Here is a 12,963-nt window from a genome sequence, read left to right on the forward strand (position 1 = left end):
GACACACATAAAGCTCCCTCTTGGGAAGCTTTCCTAAACCATCTAATCTAAACACTGGTATTGCTGCACTTTTATGTATATCTTTGTGTGTTCTTGGCACCTGATAAAAATTCCATTATTTTCACCAAGTGAGTGTCACCTGACGATACCACAGCTTCCTCTGAGGAGGTGCTTTTGCAGAGTTCATCCTTAGGTTACTCATGGGTTATTCTTTTTTTTCCCCCCCCCCAGAGCCTCCAGGAAAGACATCTGAAAATCTCCTCTCTTGTGCATCTCGCCTGGATTCCTTCCCGCTACAGAAGGTACTAGCTAAAGCCCAGCTGTTCTCAGAGAAGTCACAGCTCAGCAGCTAAACTCCTGTTGTGTACTGAACAGGAAAAGCATGAAACAAATGCCAAGTATTGATGGAGCAGCTACAGATTCATTGTTAGAAGGACCACTAGTGACTACTAAATGCCATCAGACGGTTAAGGACAGCCAGTTATGGTTTAATGGCTCCTCTCAGGGTCCTGGGAAACTAACTCGTAAAAAGCATCAGAGGCCCACTACACCACTTGGGTTTTTAACTAGCCACAAAGGCATTTAACTGAGCATGCCAGAGTGTGCTCTCGGATACAAATGGATCTGGCTGAGCAAGACACACTTGCTGCAGCCTCTCTGAGGGAGAGAAGAATTTAATCTTACTGCCCGCTCAGCCCGCGGTGTAGGTTAGACCGATACTGTTTCTGCGGTCACAGTGGGGTCCTGCAATTTACTGCAAGCTTCTCAAAACTCTGTATATCCATATTCACTGCACTTAGGTTACCCAGTGATAACCACCTTAACCACTACTGCTGAGCTGAGATTCAAACCTGTGGTGAAAAGGCAGTGCTTTCTGGATCAGGATGATCCTCAGGGGGAGGAGTCTACTTTTTTAATAAATTTGGTGTCTGTTTTTAAGAGATTTACTAAGCACTTTCCCAACCTGGCTTCCAAAGGAATGAAGCTGACACGGTAACACTTTGCCTGTTTGTGTGCATCCCAACTATAACTTCTGAGCCCTCTGGTCAATTCTGAACAAATTTAATAGACTGAAAGAAATTTCCAGTAAGTTGCATTGAAATGAACAGTCAGGTAGAGGAAAACAGACATATAAATGTCACCAATGAGGAGAGGATTGCAGCCTGAACTCAAATTTTGTTAGACATTAAAAAAATCCATCTCACAGACAGCAAGTATGAATGTGACAATTCTGTAACATAGAGTAAACCAAGGTAATTTCTTGCATATTTTAAACCCATATTTAACTACAATTAAGCTGCAAAAGTTGCCCTGTTAATGGCATTGTGGATAGTGTGCGAGAGACAATGTTTTTAAAGAAATCTTTTGTCTCATATTTATGCCTACTCTGCTTGGGACAACGATGGAAGAAACACTCAGTTCTCTGCTCACGCATCCATTCATGCAAGCGTACCACATGAGACAGAAGCAATACTTCTTTCTAATGCTAACGGAATAGTCCATCAAACCTTGCTTTGCAGCTGGTTTCGGTAGAGTATGAGGAAGGATGCTTGCTTCTGCACACTGGATGACATTGACATACTTCCCTACCACAAACCTTCCTAGGATGTTGAAGAGTTTGAATTAAACCTTCATCCATGGCTTCCCAAGCGCAAGGGAAACCATCAGTGTGCCACTGAACAGGCTGTCATGTGCTGTAGCAACAGGAGCAAAAGCAGCGACGTACGTAGCGCAGAACAAGCGTGTTAATGGACTAGCCCATGCCAGTGCCTGATGCCAACGCAGGCGTCACCTGCCGCTTCTGGGCAAGCCAGCATCCGTCTCTCCTGGAGTTGTGGCGCTCCTTCGAGGGCACAAATCACTCCCTGTCCCTCAGTGCCCTGCCAGCCACCAGAGGCCACGTTACAGCTACACCTCTGTCACGCTGGGTAACTCGTAGACTACTGAAAAGGCAACCACGGTTTTTTCCCTTTTGTTTCTTTTCCTCAGAGTGCCTGAAACAGGCCTGACAAGAAAACAACTGTACAATCTTGGTCACACACGGTCAGTTTTATACCCTGGGTAAAGCACAAAGGACTGTCAAAACCATGTCCTTGTACACGCTGCTCATTAGGAAGCACAGCCTGAACGCAGGGTCCTTCCCGATCTGGGAAGTCTGGGAAGCACTGCTGAGTCTGGAGGCGGTACCTGCTGAGGACCTCAAGGGTGGTGAGAGCACATGTCAAGGTAGCAGATTCAAAAGTCCCCCGTGAAACACTCAGATGGCTCCTCGTTAGAGTCGGCATTATCCAAGTTCTCCATCTGGCTCAAGGACTGAAGATGTTTCTTGAGTTATCACGTCTACACTGTCTGTGTTAAACACTTTTTTTGGTGCCCTCTTCTCACCATTTGTATGCTCATAAAATTTATATGCTAGTTTCTTCACCTTCCAAGAAACACATGGAAGCCATTTCACATATGCACATTTTTAACTACAACTACCATGTTTTTAACTCAGTAAAATGTAACTGCTCTTGCCCTCAGTCTGGCTATAGCAGCTCAAAAATGATCAATGCTTATTTCAAACGACATTGGCAGTATCAGATAGTGAGCATATCGGCTATTGCTGTGTATGAAAAATGCATCGCTTCTGTTTGGAAAGTAATTCTAAAGAATTGCTTAGAAACCATCTTACTCTGTCAGATTTACAGTTGTGCCTCCTACGAATATTTCAATAATTCCTTTATTCCTTCTATCCATAATGTTTTGGACCATAGTGTGCTGCAGGCCAAAACATTAAACTTCTAATATATGTAAATGTGAGCAACATTTTACCTGAGTGACATGAGGAGTTCCTGAGACTTGGAAAGCCAGCCAGCCAGCACGCTGCACTGAACTGCATGTGCAGATAACGAACATCTTCTGTATTGTTTTTGTGCAATGGATAGTAATTCAGTGAGGAAAAATATTTCTAAAATTATCTACTTTTTTAAAGTTTTCCAGTATCAGCCCTTTTAAAGAGCTCTGTTCGTGAGGCTTTTTGGACTAGCCAACACTCACCAAAGAAAAAAAAAAAAAAAAGGAGAAAATATAAGAGATATCTAATCAAAATAATTAAAAAGCAGTACAGTTTTGCATGGATCTGGACACTTACCTATAAGCAAGACCACTAATGCATCTGTAATGTAATAACCAAACAGGAAAGGCGTCTGCCAGACTTCCACACCAACAGCACCGGTGAGCAGATACGCTGCTATTAATACCTACAGAAAAAGGATAATGTATTTTCAATCCTTTACTTCTAAAGTCATAGAATTTTGCTTATCATCTTAATACAAACGCAAGACTGAAAAAAGCCCTGTTATTTTCCTCCTGTCTGCACTTTTCAGGCCCTTATGCTGCCATCCAAAACAATCATTTCTAAGCAAGGAAGCTGCCTCCAGTGCCACCAACAAAATTCTTTAAAACGTATGAAATACAGTAGGCAAACAACTTCCCCGCTAACGTGTGCATCTGTTTGCATGTGGTAAGCATTACTGACTCACCTTTTCAAAACACCCAATTTCTAAACCCCTTCTTGATGCTAGGTGTCCCCACTGCACATGCACTTGTATTTGCAGGCAGACTAGAGAATTAGCAATGTGGTTATTTTTGCAGCTCAGCCCCCTGAACTGATCATATCAGAATAACTGAGAGGGGAAAAAAATGCAAGTTCACCTGAAATAATAAAAAAATGCAATTGAATGTGAAGAAGTAAAAAGAAGGGGAGAGAGCTGAAGTCTTCCCTGACTTTTAATTTGTTTGACAGATAACATCATGACAGGACACAAAAAGACACCCGTAGTCAAACATCGTAAGGACTGAACGGGCTCAAACACAAGCCTCGTGAGTCACTTAACGCGCTGAAGCGCCACCAGTTTCAGCAGTGATGTAAATACAGTTTCTACTCTCCCGGCAGAGTTAATTTTGTGACTCAGCTGAGATCAGAAATCATGATGCAATCAAAAACCTATAGCTCCTATAGCTCTAACCTTCACCCCCATCGTATCGCTCGCAGCAGCACTGCCTACTGACAGTTTACGGCATAAATCGTTGACCTTTTACCATTTTCGGTGTGGAACCTGCAAGTGCCCTTGATCCCACCTCCTCAAGGGATCCCCCCCTTCTCCTTTGAAACCCATTTCCCGGCTTAGCCCAGGCCACCCAGCCCCTGCAGCCCCTTCTGCTGCTGGCACCCACCCAGCGGCCCTGCTGCCCCGCTTTCTCTAGGCTATTTTGGTTTCAGCTGGTTAGTTTTGCTGTAGGGCTCATAAGGAGCTGTGTGTTTCATTTTACATGTCTCATCCTCCTGAACTACTCTAGACTTTAAACTGAACTGTTTGCCAAATGAATGGCAAACATTTACTTCAGCTCTAAATTAGTGGCCATGTTAATTACAATGCCATTCAGAAGAGTGCATATTCATTTATCTATTCCCAGGTAACACTCAGTAACTTTTTTTTTCCCATTCAATACAGCTCTCATTCTGGGATGACAGATATTTTACAGTTTTACCTGTATGACAGATCTTACTAATTTTTGTTTAGGTTTTTTAAATACTCTTTTCTTTTTTTTTTTTTTTACCACATTATGGTTTTTCTTCATTTTTAACTTCAAACACACACATTTCCAGTCTTCTAAATTAAATTAATTGCTTTAATTTAAAGGTACACTGAAGATCTTTTTTCTAGGTAACAGGCTGATGAAGATCACAGGTTAGTAGCAGAACACTGATGTCCATTAAACTCCCTATTACACTTAAATATCGCTATATTTGACGTCACTTACTTCTCTGTATCTAAATTCAAGATTCTTGCCCTATCAGTACGCAACTTTTAAAGACTTTTGCTTGAATAGGGCATTGCAGAACTGGATGGTTGAACTGCCTCTGCAAGAACAAGCAGCACAACAGATCTGCAACAGAGAAGAGCAGGTACTAACACGGGAGTTGTATCTTGGGCTGTTGGAGACAGTGAGTCAAATTTTGGTCTAAATGAAGGGCATGCATAATGGGGTTTACAACCGACTACAACAGAGCTAACGTTTGGCTTTCTGAAGAAACTGCATTATGTTATCCGTAAGACACGGCGGATGGACTCCTGGCCCATCAAAGTTGATGGCAAAACTCCAACTGGCTTTGATGGAGCCTGAATTTACCCTCCCACGTTGAATTCTGAACAGACTTTTTTTCCTCAAGTGATAAAAGAGGAACTTTAGTGATATCTGTTAGTAGTCAGTACTGTTGGCAGTGCAGTCATGAGTATCACTGTCAGATGTCAGTGCACCTCTAGAACAGAAGCGTCTCTCTCAGGGGAACCTCCTGCCCTGGGATTTGGTGATGCAGCACTCACAGGCTGAGACTGCCTCTTCAATAACAGATGCAGTGTGTGAAAAATCGCTCCTTGGCTTCAAATTTTTGTGTGTTGTTTTTTAAGGACTCCTAACTTCGACTTCACTGAGGTAGTCACGAAGACCTCCTTTAGAAAGCTGGAAGGACAAGAAAACACCTGTGTCCCTTGATCTACGCTATATTGGCAAAAACTGAAGACTATCAAAATTATTAGACAAAAGCTCAGTATGCTAATCAGCTTTATAAACTTATGACTGGTTCTATAGGCACTGCTGGTATAAAAAAAAAATAATTAAAATGTACAGCAGTGATCCTAAGTGTAACTGAATAATTCTACTTAAGAAAAGACAGCCAAGTTTTTTATTCTTCTCTCTGGCATTGACTGGCTTTAGCACTTTTCAGATACAAACCTAGTCTTTAGCAGTAAAAATAATTACAACCTTCTGTAAAATGAGAAGTCCAAACTAAATAACACAAGTAAGGACTGTATAGCAAGTTAGTGTCAAACGTACACAACCTCCGATTCCAACTCACTGCAGCACGTGACCAGGTAAATTTTTGGCTTGCCAATGCCTTACCTGTGAGGAGGCAAGAGTAGTTAATGCAGGCAAAAATCTGCCATGGTGTTAATTTGTAGGCGCTTTGGTATGGCAGCCCGTGGCTGAACAGCAGGACAGCTGGCTTCGGAGCAGTGTCTCCCTATATTGTCACAGCTTTGTCAATCACAACAGCCACGTCTCACCCCCTGTAAAATCGGGGTGATTGTCTGTAACGCGGCACTGGGAGAATTCTATATAACCATAAGGCAGTATCTCTTCTCAAAACCTCCTAGCTTCTAGCCTGTTAACTGTTCTCTAAACTACTTGATTTTTTTTTTAAATCACCATCACTTTCATGTCTTTCCACTACTTCAGGTGTAAGTTTTGTGACTAAAATGTTCTAGGTTGTGTGCGTACGTACATACCATTTTTTCTAATGATTTACCATTTCTGTTTCACAAACAGGCACACTGAGTATGCTCTATGATGTACTACACGGGCTCTCATCTGTTTTTAAAATACACTGGCTATGCTTTTAAATCCTTTATGATTCTATAAAAAATTACATTAATTTTACTGTAATATTCAACGTCACTAGGATATTGCAATAGCACTAATGTTCATCTGTAGAAACACCTTCCGTTAACACAGTGTTCAAACTGAACATCTAGAGAGAACAGTTGAAACTACAAGATTGCTTTTTTCTTCTGAAAACAACTACGATGCTTGCCTAAAAAAAGTAAAACCTGACAATTTCCCACAAGTCACTTCAATAGGAGTTAGCTTTAGGATGATAGGTAATTTTTCCACTTTAATCTTTTTTCTCAGTATTTTTTCTTTCAATAACTAAAGGTGGCAAATTTAGCCTATCAAAATAGTTTTTTAAATGTCTTAAAAAGGTCATTTTGCATTTAGACATGAGTATGTGATAGGTAGACAGCTAAAGGCACGTGGAAGATTAACTAACCAAGAAAAGTTTAGGCAGAATCCTAATGGAGTGGTTAAGAATGAAGCAACCTGATGCAGAAGGAGCCTGTGCACTGCAGGTTCTTCTGTTCATGGATACTCCACGGGGCTTCCAGCAGATAAGCACATACTGGTTCAGTTTCCAGCTGTGTCAGGAGGCAGCTCAGGATTCGTCTGCCAGTTCCTGAAACACTGGCTGCCACAGTACTTCCCAGGAAAAGGTCATATGAAACAAATTTCAGCATGAGTTTTGTAAATTGCTTCTCAAAAGAAAACTTGGTGTAGGATATCCAAAAAAATCTCTTCTGTTTTGACTGAAAGGAAGGAGAAAAGGAAGCTCTACAATGTCTAAGTTGCTACCTGCATCATGTACTTCGTTTATGTGGAGTTTCAAGGCAAGCAGAGTGTTCTCCCCGAGAGCCCAGGTGGGACTGTCCAAAGCCATCGGGCAGGCCCTGCTGGGAAAGCATCTCAAATCGAAAACCCGGGGCTTATGGTCCAACCATCCATGCCTTTGGGCATGAGGGCACGCACGATTTCTGGTCATCCTCTCCTTACAGGACGGATGGGGCCGGGAAGAGATGCCTGTTGCCTTTCATATTTGCTGTTTGGGCTTTTATTTAAGAACATAAGGGTACCCCCCTGTTACACTTAAGGCAGCACTGACGTAAGCAGAGGTATCACTACATCGTATTAAGGAAAAATGAACATTTTGTTCCCTTACTATGAACTCAACGGCAGTGGCTTATGAAAAGCAACAACAGGATTAGGGGAGTACTTCATTAGGGGAATATTAAAATTTTGATGAGAAAAATGGATTTTTAAACAATCCAGAGGACGTCTGTGAAAATTAACACATGGCAGGAAGCCTTTCTCAGGAAAGCTTTGTCTTTTTTTTTCTCCAAGAAACTTAATTTGCAGGTATTAGCTTTCTTTGGTTGGGCTCGTGACAAGATGTATCCAAGAACATAGCAAGGGTTTCTTTTTTAGTCTTCTCTTCAGCCCATGACTTTTGGGGGTTTCTGCTTACTCTGAAGTGGATGAAAATTGTCTAGATGCTATGGTGTAAAGATGCTCCTCTCCCTGCATCTTCTTCAGCCCACAGAGGACTCAGCAGGAGATAGCTCCTTGTGCTGGAGGGAGGAGAGAGGGGAAGAGTTTCCACTGCTGCAGACACCTCCTCCTTGATTCTGGATCCACAAACGTAACAGTCGTCTGACCAAGAATCTCTCAGACACACCACAGCCATTTTTCAAGTTTACACACCACAGGTTCCTATAAATGGCTGTCTGCTGTAATCAAAGCTAATTGGAGTGCCAATTACAGCCCAGCTAGCAGAATTAGGTTACCAATTCTGACGAGTCATCAAGTTGCAGAAAAAATGTGATCTGCATGAGTCCTGCAAATTTCTCTATTTATTTCATGAGGAACAGCAGCTCTTTTTATAGCACAATTAACACAGAGCCGGCGAGTGGGCTGTCTGTGTTTATATACAGTGGAGCTGACTCAGCAGCAGTGTCCTGGGAGCTACATGCCAGTTAAGCTTTCATTAAGGTCAACAGTTATCTACTTGCACACTTATATCAATTACTGTATTTCCTCAGCTTTGTGGGGATAATGAAGTCTGAAGTTCCTGGCTACCATCAGATTTAAAAGCAGAAGCAGAGGACTAGACCACCTGAGTGTCTGACATGCCAATGCAATAGCATCATGTTGTCAGTGAAATCATTTAAGACAGAGCAGAGGCACGTTCATGCAGCAACCCAGCTAGGAATGCCACGGAGGAAATAGTGAACTAAACGCCAGGAATCAGTCTGAAAGCAGCCTGCGAGTGCTTCCCCACGCGCTGCCTGTGAATGTGACTGTGGGAATATCTGGCAGAGAAGTGGTGGGGAAAAAACCAGCAAGGGGAACATTACCTTCTTACTCATCATCAGCCATTTGCTAATGCCCTCAGCATCCTCTCCTCCAGGTAGCTGGAGATGAGAAGCTACCTTTAATAGTGCACACTTCATTCGCTGAATGGGTTCACAAAACAAGAGCAAGGCAATGTTTGTAGGGGAATTAAGACCTTTTACTAGACTAGTTAGTACAGCTGAAAAAAAACATGTTATGTACTTTCTGATGTGTCTGAAATTTAGCTTGGAATAATGGAAAAAATATTACCTTGACCTACAAATCCTGCCTTGTCTTTGTTCATAGGCAATCACAACTACTAAAGCTAATTTTTACAGATGGGAAAACTGACATACAGACATTTCAACCGTACAGTCTCCCACCACTGTTGACGACTGCGCTATGCAGCATCAAAAAATCCTTGCATTTATGTGTTCATCATTTTGACTGTAGGCAAATCATCACAGAAGTTCCTAGAAAGCGAGCGTGCAGGACAGCGATTCAGCATCAGAGGGGAACAGGAAATCGCACTTGTTAGCACCTTGCATCCAAGCTAATCAAAGCAGTTTACAAACTTTACTGAAATTCAGCCTCACCACAAATCTGTCAGGCAGGGAAATGTTATCACCATTATTTCCCAGATGGGAAAGCTGTGACAGAGGCATAGGTCACCAAAAGGCACTGACAGAGTTAACAGTACTGCTCCGCTAGTTGATACCCACTCCCATATTTAACCACTAATACAGTCTGGATGCTGCAGCAATCCACAAGAGCTTTGTACACACTCACACGTTTATCTCCACGGATCATCTGAGCAACAAGTGAAATCGGTTTGAGCATAGCTATGCCTCTCCTGCTGGAAGAACTTCACTAAGCCTTACACAGACATGGCTGAAACTTGCAGACCAGCTGGCTGCCTAATGTCTTAGTCCTGAGCCAACTTCTTCTCCCAGAACCTATTTTCTAGGGGACAAAACAGATGCACCACAGCTGGACCACCACCTCTGAGTTGTTCTCAAACCACTGGATTCTGATTATGTTTACAGCAATACATCTGCAGCCATTAATTCAAATACTGTATTTCCATTAAAACACATATTTGAATATTTGTCAAACTTCTTTTCAATTATGTATATTTGGCTGTACCTCTCATCTCATGCCTGTGACAGGAAGCTCAGAAGGCTGGGACTGTGCTCTTCAGGCTGCAGGAGCCTGGCTAGCAAGGAAATAGATAAGCCAGCCCAGAAAGCCCAGCGCTGGGCCCTTGGCAGTGCAATGAGCTTGTTACTGGTGCCACTCATCTGTGCACTGAGGCCACCACTCACTGTGGTACCCTGAGCATGTTTCTGAAGAGGTCCACCTCAACGTAGGGCTGTAAGGCAGCCAAGAACTCAGCTGGGGCCTGGCTGTGGGCTGCTACATAATTCACGTTACTGAATGCCATTCCTGGAGAGGAAACCTCTGATGGTATGACTTTGACTTTTTTTTCAAGGGTAAAACTCACTTGACAACAGTTAATGGTCACTGCCTAGGTACAATGCTATCTCCATGACCACATTTGATGTAAGAGGTGGTAGAACTGAGGTCTGGTATTGTATAATTGTATAACTATTGTTAATAAATACTATCTGGACTAATTCACATTGTGCCTCAGAACCCAGCGTTGGTAGAAAAATTGCTTATGGCTTCAGATAGCATAATAATTTTTATTAATACCACAAATCAAATGCAGTTAAATGACATTCTCATGGGCACCACCTGACTGCTAGGCTTGCTGCAAGCCTTTTTTTTTCCTGCAAGGCAATGCATCTCTGATTGCTGACAACTTGCTTGAGAGCATCCCTTCTTTGCAAATGGAGGAAATATTTCTGAATTACTTTTAGATGCTATTTCACATTCAAACTCTTGGCCAAATATATTTGCCTTGAGCTATATTTTTCTATTTCTGTAATATTATGAAAACACTAACATAGTTAAAAAACCTAAAACCAAAACAGGAATGATAAATACTTACCACTTGGCTTATATCATATCCCCAAGGAAGAAAAAGAACTCCTGTGTTGTATTTCTCCCAGTGTGAACACATAAAGTTAAACAAGACAATGCTTAAATACATATACATTGTATATACAGAAACTCCAGTCTTCCCATTGTCACGGGAACAGACAGAAAAAAAAGAAAGCACAAAAATGGATGTAGCCCAGCTATCCAGCCCATGGTCAAATAATTCTCCCAGAGGAGTACTGGACTGAGTCCTTCGAGCATGTTTCCCATCTATGGAGTCTAGAAGAATTGGGAAAGGAAAAGAAACAAAGAATTAGACTGCAACAAAAGGGGTAACTTTCTTCACGTACACTTCACTACTGCCATATATAACATATAGGAAAAACACACCGATGACAGCAAACTGAGGCACAACAGTCCCTTCAGTTGCCAGCACGTTAGGATTGCTCGTAAAACATTTGCTTCGGATATCAAGCAATTTTTCTATTCCTACCTCAGCTCTTAAACTACATGCCATCTTCCTTACAAGCTTTAGAAAGACATTCATAATTGTTTGTCCCCAGTGGTCTTTAAACACTTTTATGTCAGTCCCTGCAATCAATTTCTTAATGAAAGTGCTGAAAAGTGTCCATAGGGTTTCTCGCCCGAACATTGGATTTGTGAACCCTCTGACACTTCAGACTGCTTGTGCGGAAGATTCACTAAGGCATTTAGGTTGCCTGATGCTAAACGCCTCAATGTCTGACATCTACATGGCATCCTCGAGCAAATTTCACAAAATTAATTTGTGTGTGTGCCTACATAAGATATTTTGGTCTTTCAGTTGAAATTTTAGGATCCAAGAGCCATCAGTGTGCCCAGGTGGCCAAGAAGGCCAACAGCATCCTGGCCTGTATCAGCAATGGCATGGCCAGCAGGAGCAGGGAGGTGATCGTGCCCCTGTACTCAGCACTGGTGAGGCCGCCCCTCGAATCCTGTGTGGTTTTGGGCCCCTCTCTACAAGAAGGACATTGAGGTGCTGGAGCGTGTCCAGAGAAGGGCAGGGAAGCTGGTGAAGGGTCTGGAGCACAGGTCTGGTGAGGAGCGGCTGAGGGACCTGGGGGTGTTTAGTCTGGAGGAGAGGAGGCTGAGGGGAGACCTGATCCCTCTCTGCAACTGCCTGAAAGGAGGGTGTAGTGAGGTGGGGGGTCAGTCTCTTCTCCCAAGTAACAAGCAACAGGACAAGAAGAAATGCCCTCAAGTTGCGCCAGGTGAGGTTTAGATTGGACATTAGGAAAAATTTCTTCACTGAAAGCGCTGTCAAGCACTGGAACAAGCTGCCCAGGGAAGTGGTAGAGTTACCATCCCTGGAGGTATTTAAAAAGACGTGTAGACGTGGCACTTAGGGACATGGTTTAGTGGTGGACTTGGCAGCACTAGGTTTGCGGCTGGACTCCATGATCTTAAGGGTCTTTTCCAACCTAAACGACTCTACGATTCTAAGAGCACCTTACTGTTAAGGCAAGTTACGCGTTGACCACTTTTAATACTTAAGTGCTTGAAGGATGCCCAAACACTGTACTGGATCTCACTCTGAGGATGTAGTCGGACAATTTGGTTTGAGTCAATCTGCAAGTTCACTGCTTTTGAAGAGGGGAGGACCTGCAGCCTGCTCAGCTGGTGGAAAGACAGCAAATACTACATTTTCTTCTGGGTCACTGAACAGAAGTGGTGCTGTGAATGGCCCAAAAAGCAAGGGAGACGGCACAAGGGAGGGATAGTGAATGCGGGGAGGAGGAAGAGGAAGGGGGTCTAGCAGCTGTTGCCTTTCTCAGTGGTATTGTCAAACCAAACCCTAAGACTCTTCTCTGAGACTGTGCTGGTGAGAAATAGAAATATTTCCTTCTTAAAGTTAAGTGTAAACACACAGGACGAACCTCTTAGGAAAAAGGACGCAGAACAAACCTTACAGATTACTTCCTGTTATCCTGAATCTCAAAATAACATGGAGATTTTTTTTCTTTTTAATGTTACTTGGAAGGTATAATAGCTAACAATCATTAGCAACCCAAAACTGACTAGAGGTACAACTCAGTGGAGTGAGACCAAAGACTCCACAGCTGCTACAGATCATATACTACTTACTTCTCCAGATTATTTGGCAGTACTCTGAGTTTTGTTTAATGTAAATATACTTCAGGGATCTAAACC

General features: G+C 42.6%; 1 protein-coding gene across 1 annotated transcript in view; it reads right to left on the minus strand.

Moving 5' to 3' along the window:
• The window catches only part of LOC104348250 (ethanolaminephosphotransferase 1), a 52,401-nt gene that overhangs the window by 15,348 nt on the left and 24,090 nt on the right, over positions 1 to 12,963 (minus strand). The window contains exons 5-6 of the mRNA XM_086472612.1: positions 10,784 to 11,052; positions 3,134 to 3,242 (exon numbers count right to left, since the gene is read on the minus strand). Of these exons, the coding sequence (XP_086328738.1) occupies positions 3,134 to 3,242; positions 10,784 to 11,052 (378 nt within the window). The remainder of the gene's footprint in view (positions 1 to 3,133; positions 3,243 to 10,783; positions 11,053 to 12,963) is intronic.

This window comes from Leptosomus discolor, chromosome 13, assembly GCF_034619465.1.
Source record: "Leptosomus discolor isolate bLepDis1 chromosome 13, bLepDis1.hap2, whole genome shotgun sequence".
Lineage (NCBI taxonomy): Eukaryota > Metazoa > Chordata > Aves > Leptosomiformes > Leptosomidae > Leptosomus > Leptosomus discolor.